The sequence below is a fragment of the Syngnathoides biaculeatus genome, chromosome 4, assembly GCF_019802595.1.
Source record: "Syngnathoides biaculeatus isolate LvHL_M chromosome 4, ASM1980259v1, whole genome shotgun sequence".
Lineage (NCBI taxonomy): Eukaryota > Metazoa > Chordata > Actinopteri > Syngnathiformes > Syngnathidae > Syngnathoides > Syngnathoides biaculeatus.
The window spans coordinates 11,072,833-11,091,726 of NC_084643.1; the positions used below are offsets into that span (position 1 = coordinate 11,072,833).

The 18,894-nt window shown below is 43.9% G+C and overlaps 1 protein-coding gene across 4 annotated transcripts; it reads right to left on the reverse strand.

Moving 5' to 3' along the window:
• Positions 1-301: 301 nt before the first annotated feature.
• On the reverse strand, positions 302-18,868 carry cep78 (centrosomal protein 78). Of its 4 annotated transcripts, XM_061816980.1 has the most exons (19): positions 17,392-17,509; positions 16,331-16,594; positions 16,067-16,242; positions 15,031-15,103; positions 13,151-13,254; positions 12,161-12,335; positions 11,953-12,066; positions 11,414-11,478; positions 11,233-11,323; positions 10,848-10,965; positions 10,539-10,620; positions 10,294-10,440; positions 10,144-10,221; positions 9,641-9,816; positions 5,079-5,241; positions 3,830-4,216; positions 2,344-2,461; positions 1,850-2,221; positions 302-1,187 (listed from the first exon to the last, which is right to left on the reverse strand). In XM_061816980.1, the coding sequence occupies exons 2-17, from the start codon at positions 16,590-16,592 to the stop codon at positions 2,441-2,443; spliced, it is 2,232 nt and encodes a 743-aa protein (XP_061672964.1). In that variant the 5' UTR covers positions 16,593-16,594; positions 17,392-17,509; the 3' UTR covers positions 302-1,187; positions 1,850-2,221; positions 2,344-2,440. The 4 variants fall into 4 exon arrangements, with proteins under 4 accessions (XP_061672964.1, XP_061672963.1, XP_061672961.1 ...); XM_061816979.1 differs by lacking the exons at positions 302-1,187; positions 1,850-2,221; positions 2,344-2,461; positions 17,392-17,509 and adding an exon at positions 18,737-18,868 and having other exon boundaries at positions 3,264-4,216; XM_061816977.1 differs by lacking the exons at positions 302-1,187; positions 1,850-2,221; positions 2,344-2,461 and having other exon boundaries at positions 3,264-4,216.
• Between the last annotated feature and the right edge of the window lie 26 nt (positions 18,869-18,894).

Consider the following 18,894-nt stretch of genomic DNA (forward strand, 5'->3'; position numbering starts at 1 on the left):
CCATACTAACGTCATTTTCATCTCATTATACGTGCCCCGGGATTGACCGGGGACCAGCCCGGTTCCGATATGGGCTCCGACTGGAACGTGGACCAGGCCGATAGGATGTGGACGAATGGATGATGGCAACGTGACATTTTTGTACATTTTTGCATTCTGCTTGGGTTAGCCTGTCCGCCTCACACGTCACAGGCTTCCGGTATTGAATTGGCATATTCTCTACATGTATGTGCAGACCCCCCCCCCCCCCCCCCACCGAGTACTCTGGCTTTCTTTGGCTGAAAGATATCACAGGATACTGCTTTGTAGTAAAGTGCGTGTGGGGGTACACAACTATTTGGGAGCCCAGTATGACATCTTGCCAAAGAGCTACTGAATCTGGCCTCCGCATACTCATGTACATTATACACAAATGACGGGAGTCAAATTACAGTAGATGCTGAAATACAAGATAAGCGCTATCTGTGTGGACAATTATTAATCAATCGGCTCGTATTCTGACTGAAGAAAAGCAATCAGTGTGTTTGAGAAGAGTGCACGAAGCACAAATCTTGACGTGTTCTTTTTATAATTGGAGGGCATTTTTTCCTTTATTTTGGGGGATGGGGGGGGAGTTAGTCATGGTTTTGTAAATGTTTCATACTTTTCTTTTCAACTTCACCCTGATAATCTTTCATGCGCCATCATCTGGAAGTGTTTTTTTTTTGAAAAAGAAAGTATTTATAGATATTACCCGATCGATAGGTGGTGGTCTCAAGACATATTTCAGTCATTTCAATGCAGTTGATTTGTACAGCATGCGACCTCTCGTCCAATTTTCTTTTTTTTTTTTTTTTTAATGAACATAATATCCTCAGAACTTTTTCTGGTTTCTCCAAACAACGCAGCTTTATTCTCATAACTTTCAGAGGTATTTTTCTTCCTAATTTTGCTTTTGTTTCATTGCACTAATAATCCTATCATGGTCTGTGCGACTAATTCTTTAAAAATCAGTCAACATGATCATTTCAAACACTATATTGTTACTTACTTTATTAAGGAACTAAACAGTGCAATGACCAATGTCTGTGGACAAATATATATGTGTGTGTGTGTGTGTGTGTGTGTGTATGCAAGCTCACTGGTCAACGTTGGGGACGAGACGGTGAAAACGGGAACCTTTGGTCCTTTCATTTGATCAGCCTTCGCTACAAGTACACAGTGTGAGGGTCATTTGCAAAGTTTGTACTGGGACAATCAACAGCAAGTCGAGTATTATGTAAGTATACATAAGGTCAAAAGGTCATAGCACGTTCAGACTGAATAGAGGCTCATCAAACAGAAACTTCTTATCACCAGACGGCGATCAGAACTTCCCGCCGAGTGGCTTCCCAACCAACATTTTCATACATAACAATGTGGTTAGGGCAGGCTATGCAATCTTTGGTTTGGAGGATGGGTGTTTTTTTTTTTGTTTTGTTTTGTTTTCATCTGTGGACTATAAATGGTGTAGACGCCAGCTCATAACAAGAGGCAATTCATCTAACTCGAACTAGTTCCGACACAGTCAAAAACGCAATTTGGATGTTATTACTGTTTCACACGTCAGTCCGAAACCTCACCTCAATTTGATTTGGCATTTGAAGACTCGTTTTACGTGTTCCAAAATATCGATAGCAGAGATTGAACGTGGCACTTTCTGTTTCGCATGGAACCACGGTGTTCCTCAAAGCTGTGTCCCGGAGCCAATCCATATTGTACTTTACCGACATAGACGGCCCACCAATTCCAAACAACAAACACTGTAGTTATCAAAAAAAAAAAACTATTTTTCTTCTTCATAACACGATGGAAGAGCCTTTTAACTCACGTTGTACGCCAAGCTGCCCTTTGATTGATGTCAATCTGTTGTCCATCCATCCATCTCCTTTGCCACTTATCCTCACGAGGGTTGCGGGGAGCCCGTCAAGGGGCGGGGGACACCCTGAACTGGTCGCCAGCCAATCGCAGGGAACATGGAGACAAACACTCTCACTCACAATCACACCTCGGGGCAATTTAGAGTGTCCAATTCATGTTGCATGTTTCTGCAGCGTGGGAGGAAACCGGAATGCCCGGTGAAAAGCCACGCAGGCACGGGGAGAACAAGCAAACTCCACATAGGGTGGCCCGGGATCGAACCAGTGTCCTCGGAACTGTGAGGCCAACGCTTTCCAGCTGCTCCACCGTGCCACCTCAACATCTGTTGTAATGTTTAAAAAAAAAAAAAAATCCCATTAGAAATTATTTTTAAAAAAAAACAAAAAACATACTAGAAATAAATACATCAAAAACGTTGTTAATATGTATTAAGAATATGCTTACTCCCGCATATTTGAATATCTGAAGGCACAGAGGGCGAGAGGGCGGAAGCGCTTTTCTGGAGTTCATATTTGTCGGGTCAGCCAGGCCGTCTGCTTGCTCAGTATCGCGGGCCCGTTTCCTGGGCGGCAGTAGAAAAGACGCACAAATGCCAAATAAAACAAGCAAACGCCCTCGCGGGGTTCATCAGACACGGCTCTCCGACAACTGGTCGCGCGCACGCACGTTCACTGAACCCGCGCTGCCTTCGCCAAAGTCAGGCGGCGGCCGCACCGCTGCAGCATCAACGTGCTCACGTTATGTTGACTCAAATTTGGAACTGCTCGATGGTCATGTCTCCGCGTTGCATCAATTGCTGTGAAGGAGACGGTTTCAATTGATCGCGCAATTCGTGCGTGTACGTAAACACACACGCACACGTATTTTATGGATGGTCAGGCAACATTTCGAGTGCCTCTTTTCTTTGTTCTCACTCCCATTTACAAACTGTTCTAACTTCCTCAGACAGTCCAAGCGGCGATCATGAAGCACAACCGTTTCCTAACCGAGTCAGGCGCCGTGCTTGTTGGTGATAACAGTCAGCTTGATACTAAAACGTCAGCAGGATCTTTGATCGTGTACAAAGTGGCGACTGCACATTGCCGGTGGGAGACTCGTTCATTGTTTCTCTCTGACGTGATCGTGACGTGACCCCCTCGCTTTTGTGGCATTTTAATATGACGACGTGTTGAAATGTGATGTGTTGCTAAGCAGGGGGCTCATTTGTGCGATAGGACCCCCCCCCCCCACCCCCAAAATCAAAAACGTGTACTTGACCCACGAGGAATTTGACAAAAGTCTGTCGTGGACATCTGAACGGGGCTTCTGCCATGTGTTTTAAATTGTGCATTAAAAAAAAAAAAAAAAAAAAGCATTGTGTGCATTGTAAAAATAGTGAAGTCGCAATTTATTTGGCAGCATTTTCACGCAGCAACAACAAAAAAAAATCAAATGCAGTCATTATATTTTTTTGTGAGTGATGAGGTTTGGCTAGGTTGGCAATGCTAAATAATAACCAATCTAGAACATAATGAATAATTAAGGGCATCTGCTATTGTTGGTGGATTCTGAAACTGCTGTAAAAAAATGCATTTGTTGTCGTAGCAAAACTCGCCAAACGCAAGTCAAATATTTGCGTTTTGCTCTGGTCTGCTGCACATTTGACATTAACACTGGATGAAAAGATGACCCGGAGGCCTGACAATCTCCCAAAATTGCAATTCCAATCTAGAGTTGTCATTTCTTCAAGTAAATAAGATGAAAAAGAGCTGCCAAAGAGTCCGTCATGCTATAAATAGTCCCCGTCCGAGCGCCCTTCGAGAGCCGCCAGCGACCTGATCTCCTCCAGAATGTCGCCCCCAGGACTGCTTTTGCCATCTGACCCTTCTGACCCAGACCGATGTATGACCACCCGCTTCCGCGGGCCCGCCGACTGGACCTTATTACTTACAATGTCTCTCATGATATCGCCTGCGCTCCATCTTCCACGGGAGCTGCGTCGACGGGATGAATCGCTGTGACTGGAATTCAAGTCGTCACTGCGCTGGGAAGCGGAGAGGCTCCCGCTCGGGCGAATTCCCGGAGCCTGACAACTTTCACGGCGGGATCGCTGGCTAGTGACGCTGCGCTCTGAACCGGAGTCGTATTGGGTTTCAAGTTTCGAGAACTCATCTGGCTCCTGCTCTCTCAGGACGCTGAAGTCCACCTGTGTTCCGGCGGCCTGCTCGAAGGCCACCTGGGGCGCCCCCTCTTTGCGCGGGCCCTCTTGATGCGCGGCCTTAGTGAGGGACGACGGAGATTTGCCAGCGCCGACGTCGTCGGGATGAGCGCCGGAGGCCTAAAAACAAAATGGAGGTGGACTTAAGTCATTTGGGCTGTGTTTAAAAATGCGGGTCCAAGTGCCCACTTCTGATGTACTGTGAACTCCTCCCTGTCCGTTATTCACATTTGCCATTTTTTTTTTTTTATTTTTTATTTTTTTTGGGGGACGGGACGGGACAGGACGACAACCCTTTGGTAGATGCAGAAAAAAAACAAAAAACACCTGCTCACGTTTTTTTTTCCCCCATCTTTCAATAACCCGTAAAATACCACTAAAACTATAAAATGGAGAAATATATCTTATTTGTGTTGACTGCTCCATGGAGTTGTTAGTTCCTGACTTTCCTGACTTTGGGGGTAGGAAGGCAGCTCCAGTCATTCCACACTCGTTAAAATCCTTATCCAGATTTTCAGCAAAACATCCTTGCCTCATATATGATGCATCCAATCGTTTTCTTTTGCCGCTTATCCTCGCGAGGGTCGCGGGACGTGCTGGAGCCTATCCCAGCTGTCAACGGGGTACAACCTGAACTGGTCGCCAGCCAATCGCAGGGCGCATAGAGACAAACAGCCGCGCTCGCAATCACACCGACGGGGAAATTTAGAGTGTCCAATTCGTGTTGCGTGTTTTTGGGATGTGAGAGGAAACCCGAGCGCCGGGGAGAACATGCGAACTCCACACAGCCGGAGCCGGGATCGAACCCGGGGCCTCAGAACTGTGAGGCCGACGCTTTCCAGCTGCTCCACCGTGCCGCCTTCATATATGATCCAGTCATAAAATGTAAATCCTCCACTGTGCGCTTTGCCTTTTCGGATACTTTTGACGACTTGACTTAAGTTTAAAAAGACCGGCGTGACGATGGCTTGAAAATGCTCACCGGGACAGGATTCTGAGCCTGACTACGCAGAGAGAGGCGTCCGCCGCCGGACGCGGCTGCGTCCAGTTGGAGTCCGTGTCCCAGCGTGGAAGAGAGCTGCGGTCTTCCCAAAGGCAGGAAATCGCTCGTGTCAATGCCAGCCATGGATGCCAGCTGACCTAAGCTGAGAGAGACAATCTTGGTAGGACTCAAACGGAACGATACCAGTTGACTTCAAAGTTTTTCCACTCCATTTTCAAAACATTGTCTTCCAATTATTTGGTTCCAGGCTTAAGATGTGAACGTTACAAAACGGATTCATCCATTTCATAATTTACTAGCAGGAGAAAAAAAAAAGTTTGCAGAGCATGACTGCCTCCTATGGGCATTTTACAGCTACTGCTAGAATCAATCCACATTTTTTCGCGCATATTTACGTTAACGCCTGCGATCAAAAGGTTATTTGACTATTATTTAATTTTAATTATATTGCTCAAACTGTACTGAGTGCACTGTAGCCAGACTCTTTCCAAGTCTATAGTAATTTTCTAGTGATGTCCAAAAAAAAAAAAAAGCGAAAAGGCCGAAATAAAAGGAAATGAAAGAGCTTTGTGAAGTGTCTCATCTCGTGTCAAACTATAATTTGAAGTCCAAGTCTCGTGCGACTTTTGAGGCATATTCTTCCCGAACTTCAAATTTAGAAATTGTACACGATTTGCACCATGGCTAGACATAATTACAGTCAAAGTTATACGCTATAGTTCAAGATACAGAAGTGCAAAATAAGAGATGAAGGCTTTCAAACTTTGGAATCTAAAGCAAACCACATTCTTCATCTGAAAGATGTTTGCTGTTATTACGGGAAACTAAATGACGGTACTTTTGAATATTTAATGAATAGAATTTTGTATGCCAAGTTCTTCAGCCACCATTAAATGGTTTTCCAAATCGTCGCAGTTCTCTCCCTTTCTAACGCGAATGTAACTTAACTATATTCCAATATATTTATGAATACATAGGTGAGCTTGTACAATGCGTCTTTTCTTTGAAGCCTCAGACTAAAATATATTCAGAGTTGGTTGACCTGTTTTACTTTGCATTTCATTATCTCCTTATTGTCTTTCATTTTATTTTGAAAAGATATCCCACATACACTCAGCTCATCAGTCATCTAATCAATAATTAAACCGTTAATATTTTCTGTAGATGTATATATTGAACATTGTTTGAGAACATTGAAAATGTTTCTCAATCATTCAATTAAAAAGAGAAAAGAGATGAAGGTCATTTTCAAGAGTTCCTCGCTTACTCGCCGTCACCCGGAAACGGTGCAGAAGTACACGTACTTCCAATATATATAAAAACAAAAACCAGCACGATCATAGAAACACGTTTGGTCAAAACGAAAGTGAAGACGGTGCAAGGCACACAACCACAGCGAGCAGCAAACGAGGTTGAGCGCACGTTCCAGGATATTCAAGAGCGTCGCTTGTTCTATTTGCTCTGCCATTGGCTGGCCGCCAGTTCAGGGTGTATGGAAAATGTATCACAAATATTCATAGTAATAATCGTCAAGAGGCGCCGAGGCATCCGTATGAAAAAGAAACCTCAGACTCCATGTCGCACTTTCATTCTATGACACTATCAGTGATAGATGATAACGCATAGGTAGGATTTATCACACGCGACAGATCTTTCAAAGAAGGAAGTTTGTACGTATCCCCACCCAGAAGAGTCACTCCCAGTTTCATTTTGAGTCCACCGACTGTTTCTGAGAATCACGCAGAGTTATTTGAAAGCCGCTGGCCTGTATGCTTCATTCCTTTTGGGGTCACCATTGTTCGGCCCGGTCGAAGTGCTTTGTGACGTTTCGTATTGTTGATTCTTATCCTTAACGTTGTTTGTTCACCACATTGTCATCGGGCATACGAAAATGCAAAGTCAAACTGATACAAAAATGACATCCTTCTACTAACCCTCGCAAATACGCAACAAAATCACCAAAGACCAACCAAAGTTTAACGCTAGCGCCGCCGCGCTAATTAAAAAAACAACAAAACATACTAGTAAAAATCACTGAGACACGGCAGTAACACGCTAGCGCAGTGCTAACAGGGTCGAACTGGTAAAAGTCACTTACTCGGCACATATATTCCACCGGTCTCACTCTTTTTCCGCTTCCCTAGCAGCCATTAGAAAAAAAAATGCACAAATTAGCCGCATCGCCGCGTAAACCGCAGCGTTGAAAGCGTGTGAAAAAAGTCGCGGCTTATAGGCCGGAAAGTACGGTACATTGGATGTTAGGCAAACTCGTACTAGTACTGCACGTTAAGAGAAAAAGCAAATTGAAAAATCAGTCAGTAATAGAAAATAATTTGAAACAAGTCAAATCAAATCCACTTGCTGATTAATGAGCTCACCGCTAAATAATAAAAACAGCCTTTCCAAGAGGAATCTGTCATAAATTTATCATTACAGTTCATAGTGATCTGAAGCTGCCTCTAATATGTTCAGTGCGTAGATACAAATAAGGCCTTATTTGCTATTATCTTGTCTTAAATGTATCGATTGCCATTCTGAAAGAGTATTTCGAAATATTTACGTAGCATAACATTTTTGCTTCTCTGATGGGGGGGGGGGGGGGGGTCACTTTGCAACAGAGAAAATCTGACTGCAGGAGGACCTAAACGGAAACATTTATTGTTTACCGCAAACCAACACAAAATCAAATAACCTTTTCTGCATTCTTCCCGGAAAAAAAGTCAGGAAATAAATAATAACTAAATAACCCTCCGCAGGTTCTTCACAGAAAAAAAAAAGGGAAATGAAATTACACTATTGATGCAATAAATAATAACCAAATAACCCTCTGTGTTTTGACAAACTTTCTGTTGTTGTAAGAGGTTGAATTGGCGTTTATTTGTTCGAGCGGAAACTTTCACTCAAATGACTCGTACGAGAAGTCTCTCACGGTTACAGTCGGTAGGCTTGCAGACATCACAGTTGGCGGCTCTCGCCCATCAACTTCCCTGTGAAAACCGCAAAGCAAGCAGGCTGACAAACTGAACCCGGTGCAGTACCACTCTCAGTACGGTTGTGCTGATGGATCTTATTTCGATTACATTTCTATATGCTCAGCATGACTCATTAAAGTCCGAAAAGTGAGCTTACCGTTGTACGTTCATCAATGTGAACTGTGGGCCAGAATCTGGCTGGTGAGAAGTCGAATGTCAGCTTCCATTTTGGTCAGTGCCAGTCTCAAAACACTGATGCAGATGTTCATCCGTCAATTTTCATCTCATTGGGCTTTTCATCATTTTCACGTGTGAAAAGGTCTGCTCGCAGATCTACGTGCTGCCAAAATAGTGTGGACATCTTCATTGGGTCTTTTCCGATTTTGGGGTTGACCAGTCCAGGTCCAACTCTTCCGTAGTTTGCCGACGCTAAACCCCCCCCCCCCCGGTCGTAGTCCCTTTGAGACAAAGTAAGAGTGCTGCCCGCTCCTCGCACATCTCAACGTTTGCGCCAACTCCAAGAATAAAAAAACGAGCAGTTACGCCGTGTCCTGCACGTCCGTTCAAATTCTTTCATCTTCTGCTGCAGCCGGGCTTACGCATTACCCGGGATTTCTTCAATACGTCTGGTGATCGAACTCGCTGATAGACTCGCGGTATAGCGCTCGTGCACGTGACGTCACCATTTTCACGGCGCCGTATTGCCCGTCAAACGGTTTGTCCGCTTTGGGTTAAACATCCTGCAATCTGAATCAATTTTTCTCTGACCGAACCTTTCCGCCATGATTCCGTTCTCTTTGAGAGGGGCGGGTTTGGATTTTTTTTTTTCCTGGGGATTGCCAGATATGCCTTATCTGGCAACCTGCGCCCTTGTACCGCAGAAAGTTGGAACAAATGTCACGTTATATATGTTTCTGAAATGGTCACTAACTAATTGTTAATTATGAAAGTGGTTCAGAACTAAGGAACTTTTTTTATCGCAAAAGCCCAAATTTATTATCAAATACAAATAGCTGAAAAATAAATCAAAATACTCTGGTATTGTTTAGGGGGCCGGTGCGACGGTCTGAGCGCTCCCTCGTGGAGAAAAGTCTCCTTGTGATTATTGCACATGCGTCACTAACAGAGGAACTTTGGGTACGTAGCAGACGCGTACTGGCAAATCCCCCGATCTTATAGTTCCCCTTCTTCTAGATAGAGGGCGCTAACATACGTTATAACCTAACCGTAAAACAAACTTTGATCAAAAAAAAAAAAAAAAGATAAACACATATATGTACGTTCGCTGTGTCCGTCTTTCTGAGACGTCCAAAGCGAACATGAACACTCGGCGACAAGTTATCGAATGGCACGCCTTGAAGCATGGATGCGGATGCTTCAGAATGACCAGAAGTTTACAAAATAGACGCGCATGCGTGTTAATCACAAAGAGACTTTTCGGCACCAGGAACGCTCAGAGCGTCACACAGGACCAAATGCGGAGGCGGGCCGTAGTTTGGGGACCGCTGCGTTAAAGTGCCACAGCGCTATCGGAATAAAAACGGCGAGTATTAACAGCACATTACTCACCCAGCATCCTTGACTAGATCCAGGAAAGCATGGAACTTGGTAAACGAGCGCTCGATGCTCTCCAGCACGTCTTCATCTCCAAGGGCGAGGCGGTCCGGAAGCGCATTTCCTGTGGCCGCCAGCGCCTCGGACAAGGAGAGGTTGTTATCGCGAAGACGAGCGTTCTCCAGCTCAAACTGAATGAAAAAAAAAAACAAGACAATAGAGAGAGTTGGTAGGCGAGCCTTGTGAGGATAAGCGGCTCTGATCTTGGATGGACATTCATTGATTTTCACATTCACACCTCTTGAGAATTTGGAGAATTCAGTGACCGTAAAGTGCATGTTTTTAGAATGCGGGAGGAACGAGTGGACTCCCCGAAGAAAGCAACCCAACACAGGAATTCCTGAGCCTGAGCCTGAGCCAATCAGCTGCTACACTGAATTTCTCTCAGCACGATACTTCATCGAAGGATTAGCCAGGAACCTCCAGGAGCCTCTACGCAAACAACGGGATTACAGTACCTCCCTGAGAAAGGATTCGGCTTTCAGTCTGGCCCTGCGCTCCTCTCCCAACCGCAGACGACATTCCTGTAGCGCAATCTGCAGGACATGTGGGACAAAGCGCACTGAAAAAAGATTCCAGACGTGAAACGGAAGCCGGCGGTAGCTGACCTGCATACGTTGCAGCCTTCGTTCATTGACACCGTCCTGGTGGCTTCCGTTAGACGGCTTTTGATCGCCCGCCACCGCTGCCTCCGCCCCTTCCTTATGACCATCTTCTTCCTCTGACTCCGACACAAACGTAACCCTCACGGCGGCCTTGTGGGGGTCACAAAGGGGTTTTTGAACTACGATTTATCGCATGTGAAATGAGAAAAAATAAATAAATAAACAAAACTATGACCGGAACCCCGTACCTGGCCTTGAAGATGCTGCGGACTGGCTCCGGATTGCATTACGGGGAGACTGTAGTCCTTCGCACCTGTGGGAGGAAAGCCTCTGGAACGCAAGAATGCAACTCGTGAACATCGGGGCCGCTCACAGTGGCGTGTCATTGCGCGACCCAGGTGGTCCATCCCAGGTGGGATACTCAGCGATGACAGTTTGTTGTGTAAAGCGATGTCAATTGTCACTCCGGTTGTGGAATCTGCTGCATTGCCATTTGCGACCACTGCAGTCTTTGCTGTTTTCAAGACTGCAAGGAACTCATTTAACAGTCTCCTCACCGCTGGCGTCCGGCACGTGCAGCAGAGTGATGAGGCACTTGTCTGCAGCGGGATGTGGACCGCTGATGCTGAACTGCGACCGAGCCGTCATCTTCAGTCGACGTCCTCTTCTGAGAAGCTGCAACACAGAGGGCAACATCACTGGCGAATGGACGTCAGAGTAAGGGTATTATGTAAAGTATTTGAACTATACACGTATTTCGACCATGCAGTTTATTATCAGGAAAAGCTAAAAAAAAAATGCTTCAAAATCCAGATTTTTTTTTTTTTTTTAGGCTTGGAACGCATTATTTCTTTTTCCATTAATTGCAATGGGAAATATTGATTCGGTTTTCGAACCGTTTTCTGGAACGGATTGCGGTCGAGAACCGAGGTTGTTCTGTACCTGGTCTTTCCGTGGATGCGCCGGACACCACTCGCCGCTTCGTAGCTGAAGTCTTCGGTACTTCTTTGGCGGCAGGTGAGATCCAGCAGTACTGCAGTCAAACCAAATTGCAAACCAATTATGTATTCCTCATATTCTGTAATCATTGTTTTATTTATGTAGGACGGCCAATATAAATCACCTCAGGTGCTCGTGCTTCAACTTTCATGAGTATTTTCTCTATTATAGTCTTAATTAGGGAATTGTCTGAAATGGGAAGAGGAAAAAAATCTTTAGCACTACAATATGAACTGTAATGATTGTCATTAAAATTGGTGTTTTCTGTGAAAAATCTTTTTGGCTTTGTCTCTTAGATATGCAACTGGAAATACATGTTCATAGATAAAAGACTCTCACCAGAAAGCGTTGGAATTTTCTCATGCACGCATCGCAGAATGAAAGTGGATCAAAAACATAATTAAAGTGTTGTACTTGGGTTTGTTGAAAAATAGATAGAATTTCATCAAAATGGTGGGAAGAGATAACATTTTGGCCATGCTGAGATTTTAAATACTTGTAAGGTTAAAAAAAAAACCAATATGGACATTTTTTAACTTCTGTGACAGTGAATATAACTGACAATAAAAGCAAACGTAAGATGGACGACAACTAATACAAAAAAATTATGCTATGGGGAGGGGGGGGGGGGGGGTAAAGAATGTTGTTGTGACGGCTTCTTACCAACTAAAGGGTTATTACGGATGTCTAACACGCAGAGAGTAGAGTTCGTCTTCAAAACTTCCAGCAGATGGCACGCTCCTCGATTGGAAAGACCGCATTTCTGCAGGTCCACAGCTGTTCAGAACACAGCAAACGCACCAAAGAAAGATCTTGAGGAAGAACACCACCAACCCTAAATACATAACTCATCATATTGCCACCTCCTAACCTTTAACCCAGAGGTCTTCAGCCAGTTCACGGGCGAGACGGACAGCGCCCAGGTCCCCGATCAAAGTGTTGGAGTTGAGGGTGAGGCGGCGGAGACCCCCCATGCCCTCGTATTTGGGTTTTTGATACCGCAAGGACTGGGCCCACACGGACCCGTGCCTCTGCATTCCCTGATGCTGAAAGACAAGCGTTCCTTTGTGTTGTCATATCTAACTTATATCTTTGTCCTTACATATATTGACAATTTAGCGGGGTTACAACATTGTATAAATAAATGCGGAGGTTAGTCTCGTAATTCACAAGTCTGAAAATGATTTTATCAGGCACTGAGGTACAATATGCAAATCAAAAGCAAAATGGAGAGGGAAAAAAATAATCAAAGCTAAAAATGAAGGCTGAAGAAAAGCGTTCATGATGAAGGAAATCGAGATCTTAACTCCAGAAAGTGGAGGCATTGATTCCCCCCCCCCCCCAAAAAAAAAAAAAATCTGAATTTCACTAGTAGTCATAACACTACTTTAAAAAAGTTGATTAAAACTTCAAGTAACTCCTGATTACATCTGTGCGGAAATCTTGAAATTCTGATTCTCATTTGTGCATTGGACGCCCGCGTACAAGCAGGTAAATAATATTCGCCACTAGATGGAGACATTGTATTACTAACAACGTTATACTAGGAGAGCGGGGATCCCCATATTAATGTGGTTATTATTACGCATTCAGAGATTGTGTGTGCGATTTATTTTTCATTATTATTAAATAAGTCATGTTTAAGAGGAGAGTTCCCTTCAGGGAGAAGAAAAAAAATGATGTCGAAAAATGTAACGCACCGTAAAGTAGTTATCCAAGCCCGTCTTGCGTGACGTATTTCCTTGGAACTAAAGCTGTGTTTTGACTTCATTTTCATCCTTTTAAAAATGTGTGTTGACAGGGCGGGCATGAGCGACCTCAAATGTTCGTGAACGGCTGCGGGACAGTAAACAAACGTCACCTGAATGATGTTGGCCAGATGCTCAGCTCCCCGCCACGTAATATTGCATCCTGTGAAATCAATTTCTTTGATTCTTGTCGAGTATTTCACACTTTGGCAAATGACTGAAAGACATACGAAAAAATAAAATGGAACACAATTTAAGGTTGTGTAACACGATTGTCACAAAGCAAAGGATCACAGTGGAACCTCGATATAACGGACTCATCGTGCATTGTCTGTTTTCTGTATATATGGCTTTAAAAAAAAATCCTCTCACTATTCTGGTTTTTAGCAAATACAAAAATAATTTGGTAATCTTAATTGACCTAAAACAAAAACAGTTTTGTGTGATTTCATGTGAGACATTCAAAGAAAAAAAAAAAAAAAAAAATCCCATAATTGGCTATTTTTTTTTTTTTTAAACGAAATATCCACCCATATTACTGTAGGGTATAAGATTACAGTTTTGTAGATTATTTTGAGTGGCCTAAAAACAGCAGTACTGTAGAAATTTACTGTAAATAAATATATTTTTAAAAACCTGGAAATGTTTTGACAGTTTCACATTTTATCCAACCTTACCACATTGAGTGTACACATCAACGGTGAGTCGTTTCATGTGGTGCGATGAATTAGTGTGCTTCCTAGATCTAAATTGATTGCCAAAGATGAACGGCTTGACAAAAAAAAACAAACAAAAAAAACAACAACCTTGTCTTTTGTATTCCTGAGTTAAGACCACCGACATGCCAACGCCAGGCCGCCAATGTCAATGCGCCATATTCAGCGTGGCCACCAAAGAGGGGGGTCTCTTGGAATTGGATAGGGCAAAGGTCGGGAACCTTTTAGGCTGAGAGAGCCATAAACGGCAAATATTTTAAAATGTGACTCCAAAAGAGCCATCCAATATTTCTAAACCTAAATAAAAGTGTATTCATGCATTTTATGTAAGACCGACACTTTAAGAGTACAATAAGTCTTTAAATTCATTTAAATAACATTATGCTGTTGCTAACCAATGATGACAAAAGTACTTTGTACCTTTAATGCAACTTCGTTGCTGATGGCTTAGTCGTCTGTTTTTGAACATAAGTTGGTCTTATGCTCAAATGTTTTTTTTAAATGAGAATAAGACTTTTCATATGCATCGGTACAACCAAAAATGGTCAGTACAGCAATATTCCCACGCCGTAGAAGTGCGTTCCAAGTTTTCACAATCAGCTGGTCTGCAGGTTGATTTTTTTTTTTCCCCCCATTTCTCCCCACTTATGTCCGCTCGCCAACAATGCTTGGCGACAGAGGCATGTCTTTATGTAAAAAAAAAAAAAAAAAACATTTCCAGTGGTGGGAAGTGCATAAGCACTCTGTCATTATAAACCACATTGATAGGCTGCGTAAGGATTGCAACATTTGTAATTATGAGTGTAGCCCTTTAAGAGCGGAGGGGGGGGGGGGCGGTGCGAGGTAAACTAAGAAGAAGAGTGTGTGGCCGTCAATGGAGGCTGTGAACTTCGATCGCGATGGACACATTGAACACCCCTGCTGTATACGTCATGAGGTCTCTGCGAGTTGTACGCAACCACCAAAAGAGCCAGGTGTGGCCCGCGAGCCGTAGCTTCCCGACCCCTGGGATAAGACTCATATCGTATATCTGGGACTCGGAAACACCAGTCCAAATCTCTGCCGGCATTGCGCCACAGCGCCGGGAAGCAACAGCGTCCAATTTTGGAAGTCACAAACATCACCGGAGGTTTAAGTGACAAATGGAAACTATTTTGGGACATATCATTCACTCCTGATGGTCTATTTTTTTGGTTTAATCTGATATCCGTTATCCAGTGGGCCCCGTTTTAATCGAGGTTCTATTGTATCTACATTACAAATAAGAGACCACTTACCCTCCAAGCCCTCATCTCCAATCGGACAGTTTGCCAGGGAAAGCGCTTCCAATGAAACACTTTTTGCTAAACCCTGAAATGGAACATAAAATTCATGGAAATGGCAATTCTTCCCAGCATCCTTCAAATAGTTTGATGAAAAAAGAAATGAGGAAACAAGTGCTCTAGTAGTTTGTACTTTATAAAAATATAGAGTAATTACATAGATACAGTGATGCCTCGGTTCTTGACCGCAATCCGTTTCAGAAAACGGTTTGAGAAGTGATTTGTTCGAAAACCGAATCGATGTTTCCCATTACAATGAATGGAAAAAGAAATAATGCGTTCCAAGCCTAAAAAATAAGTAGCCTTTTTAAAGCATTTTTTTTTTTTTTGTCAAACTTTGTCAACTGCCTGCGCCGGCGCGCATTTTATTTTTTACGGGTTTTTTCGGCGGCGTGGGTATTCATAAAAACAAGCACGTCGTGGGTCAGCTGGTCTGGTCACGCGCAATACGTTATTTCCGTGTTTTTCGGTGGCGTTACATAAATACAGTAGACAGAATCTAAAGATGTTGTTGCCCCATTTTTTGTTTCCAATCAGTAGAAATTTTGCTGCTGTTTGGTGTATGCACCTTGGTCACCTAAGGGCAGTATCATGCAGTACAATACAACCCACTTGTGGCATTCTGCTTCTTTTATTAGCATCAAACTCAACTGATTTTTCTCAAGCAAAGCATTGTCATTGCTTTAAACGAGAAAATGCTCTTTGTTTTGTTTAGTTTGGCAGTTAAGTTCAACTGGGCGTGGCAAAAATGTACTTTATGTGTTCACTATCCGCCAACTGCTGCTCGTATTGAAGTGCGTTAAGTCCACCGCCAGCAGAAAGTGCTCAGATCTGAAATTTCTGGTCGCAAGTCAAAGCAAAAAACAGCCAAATGATGACGACTCGTATCACCAGTCAAATCTCATCAGTCAGGTCAGTCGCATCTCAAGGCACCGCTGGACAGAGAAAAAACTCATACCGGACGGAGTGCAATTTTGTTTTGCATTCTTACCTTTGTCAAGCTGACAAGGTCTCTTTCCCTCAGCGGAAGTCCATGAAGCTTCAAAGTCTTCAAGTTCGGAGAAATAGACAGACACTCCTTCAGAGCTTTACACAACTTGAATGTCACGTCCTTGCAGCGGATTGATGGAATCTTCTTCCTGAACACTGGCTTGTAGTACCTTCTATCTGAGAGATTAAAGAAAGAAAGAGATGCAAAGTTGGACTGTTATGCTTATTTTTTTTTTTTTTTTTTAATATAAATTTGAAGCCTTACCTGCATCTCCACACCCGTGGCTTGTCTGGTATGTACTACTAATTACAATGTGCTGAAGGTGCTTATTGATAGAGATGGAGTCCAGGATGGGAGGCCAATCTGCCAACTTGACCCTGTCGCCATTGAAGTCCAGAGTTCCTTTGTCAATGTGACTTTTGACAGCAGTGAGGGGGATGGATTCGTGCCGGGCGCAGGCATCCGTGTAGTATTCCATGAAGTCATGGGCACCGCGCCTTTTCAGTTGAACGCTTTCCTGGACCATTGCTAAAGGTAGAAAAAAAATTTTAAAAAAATCAGAAAATAATTAGAAAATGTATATATCTGATTCGGGATGCGGCCGGGTGAGGGTCATCCATCCATTTTCTGAGTCGCTTATTCTCACACGGGTCGCGAGAGTGCTGGAGCCTATCCCGGCTGCCACACCCTGAACTGGTCGCCAGCCAATCGCAGGGCACATCAAGACAAACAGCCGCGCTCACAATCACACCTAGGGGCAATTTAGAGTGTCCAACATTAAGTATGTTACATGTTTTTGGCATGTGGGAAAAGCCACGAAGGCACGGGGAGAACATGCAAACTGGGTGATTCGTTTTGAACTCATATTTGTCAAGATGGTTTTTAATGATTGTTTTTGCGCCTTTTAGCTTGGGTCCAACCAGATTGATGTGCGTTGCTTACTTACACTACTTCAACAAAAGCAGCTCGCGACGAAAGAAAAAAAACGTTGAATTGAATTCAATTGAATTTGGTTGACTTCAAAATGGGTCAAGAATATTTAGGTGGAAAGGTAAAAAAATAAATAATTCTCATTATGCACAAAGACAACGTGTTATATTGGCGTTCGAATTCTGAGGAGAGTCCTTTGGGAAAGATGTCCCTTGCAAAGGATCCCTGGATCCATATCTGAGACCCAAAGCTTGTCTCTCATGTCGTCCTCCCAGCAACCGTCTTTACGTGTACACAGTTGTTAGCAAAGGGCTACTCATGCTGAACGAGATGGTCTCACGGCCTTACATGAAATAAAACATCACATTTGACTGAATTAAATGACTTAGCCATACCTGACGCTTCAGTAAACACTTGTTTGCCCAAATATTGGTTGTCGTAAAAAAAAAAAAAAAAAAAAAATATGGGACTAGCACTTCTTCGTCGGACTCGAGACTATGATGCTAGAGAATTGATCGCCCCCTGTTGTACGGAATACGCAATGCAATCTCTCGCTCCCCTCTTTTTTGTTGAGCGGATTCATCTATCCATTTTCATAGCCGCTTATCCTCACAAGGGTCGTGGAAGTGCTGGAGCCAATCCCAGCTGTCAATGGCCAGGGGGCAGGTGGGGTACACCCTTAACTGGTCGCCAGGCAAACGCAGGGCACATAGAGACAAACAGCGGCATTCACAATCACACCTTGGGGCAATTTTAAGATGTGGGAGGAAACCGGAGTGCCCACCCAGAAAAAAAACCCACGCAAACAGGATTTGAACCCCAATCCTCAGAACTGCGAGGCCAACACTCTACAGCTGCTCCACTGTGTCGCCCTCATAATAATAAAGAACAATAATATAGGAGTAAATTGTGTGTGTTTATAAATATATGTATCCATCCATCCATTTTCTTAGCCGTTTATCCTCACAAGGGTGCTAGGAGCGCTGGAGCCAGGGTATACACCCTGAAATGGTTGCCAGCCAATCAGGATCACGGGTCACGCGAAGACAGACAACAGGCGCGTTCAACAATCACAATTTCAAATTTTGTGGGCAATTTCAAGTGAAAGTTTTGGGGATGTGGGAGGAAACCGGAGAGCCCGGGGCGGTGGGAACACGCCAAGTACGGGGAGAACATGGAAACTCCACACAGGCGGGGGCTGTGATTGGACCCAGGCCTTCATAACTCTTGAGGCCAACGCTTTACAAAAATGCACCTCAATGCTTTGGGTCAAATGTTATCCGTTTTTGCAGACTTGCTGGTATTTAGTCCCGCTCCCCCATGCAGATCTCATCGAGAGCAAAGATGTTGTGGGGCTGTCGTCCTCCGAAAAAAAAAAAAAAAACTCTCCTGGACCTTGAATTGCTTCTCATGAAGCTATTCATAAGTTTCCCACGCAGAAAGACCTCGGCCGAGTTTCATCTTCAGAGGCTTTGGTGATGAAAGGAGTTTTAAATGAACACCCGTCAATTTGAGACTCCAAATTAGGATTGGGTGTGATGGTGAGTGCGACTGTTGTCTGTCTCCAGTTGCCCCGCGATTGGCTGGCAACCAATTCAGGGTGTAGCCCACCCGCCTCCTGCCCGACGTCAACTGGGGTAAACTCCAGCACTACTGGGAAACCTCGTGAGGATTAGCGGCTCAGAAATTGTATGTATGGATGGATTGATGTACATTATTACGAGAGGGCGTGATCTCGACCTTTTCCCGAAAACAGGACCCCTCGTGTAGACGTTCGCGGTTTCGTTCGTTTCCACAGAAAGTTTGGTTTTTCCACTTGGATGTGAACACAACGCGACGACGCCCTTTCTTGCGGTCCCGGGCTGTTTTTCCTCGAAGCTCATTGGCCCGTCCAAGTG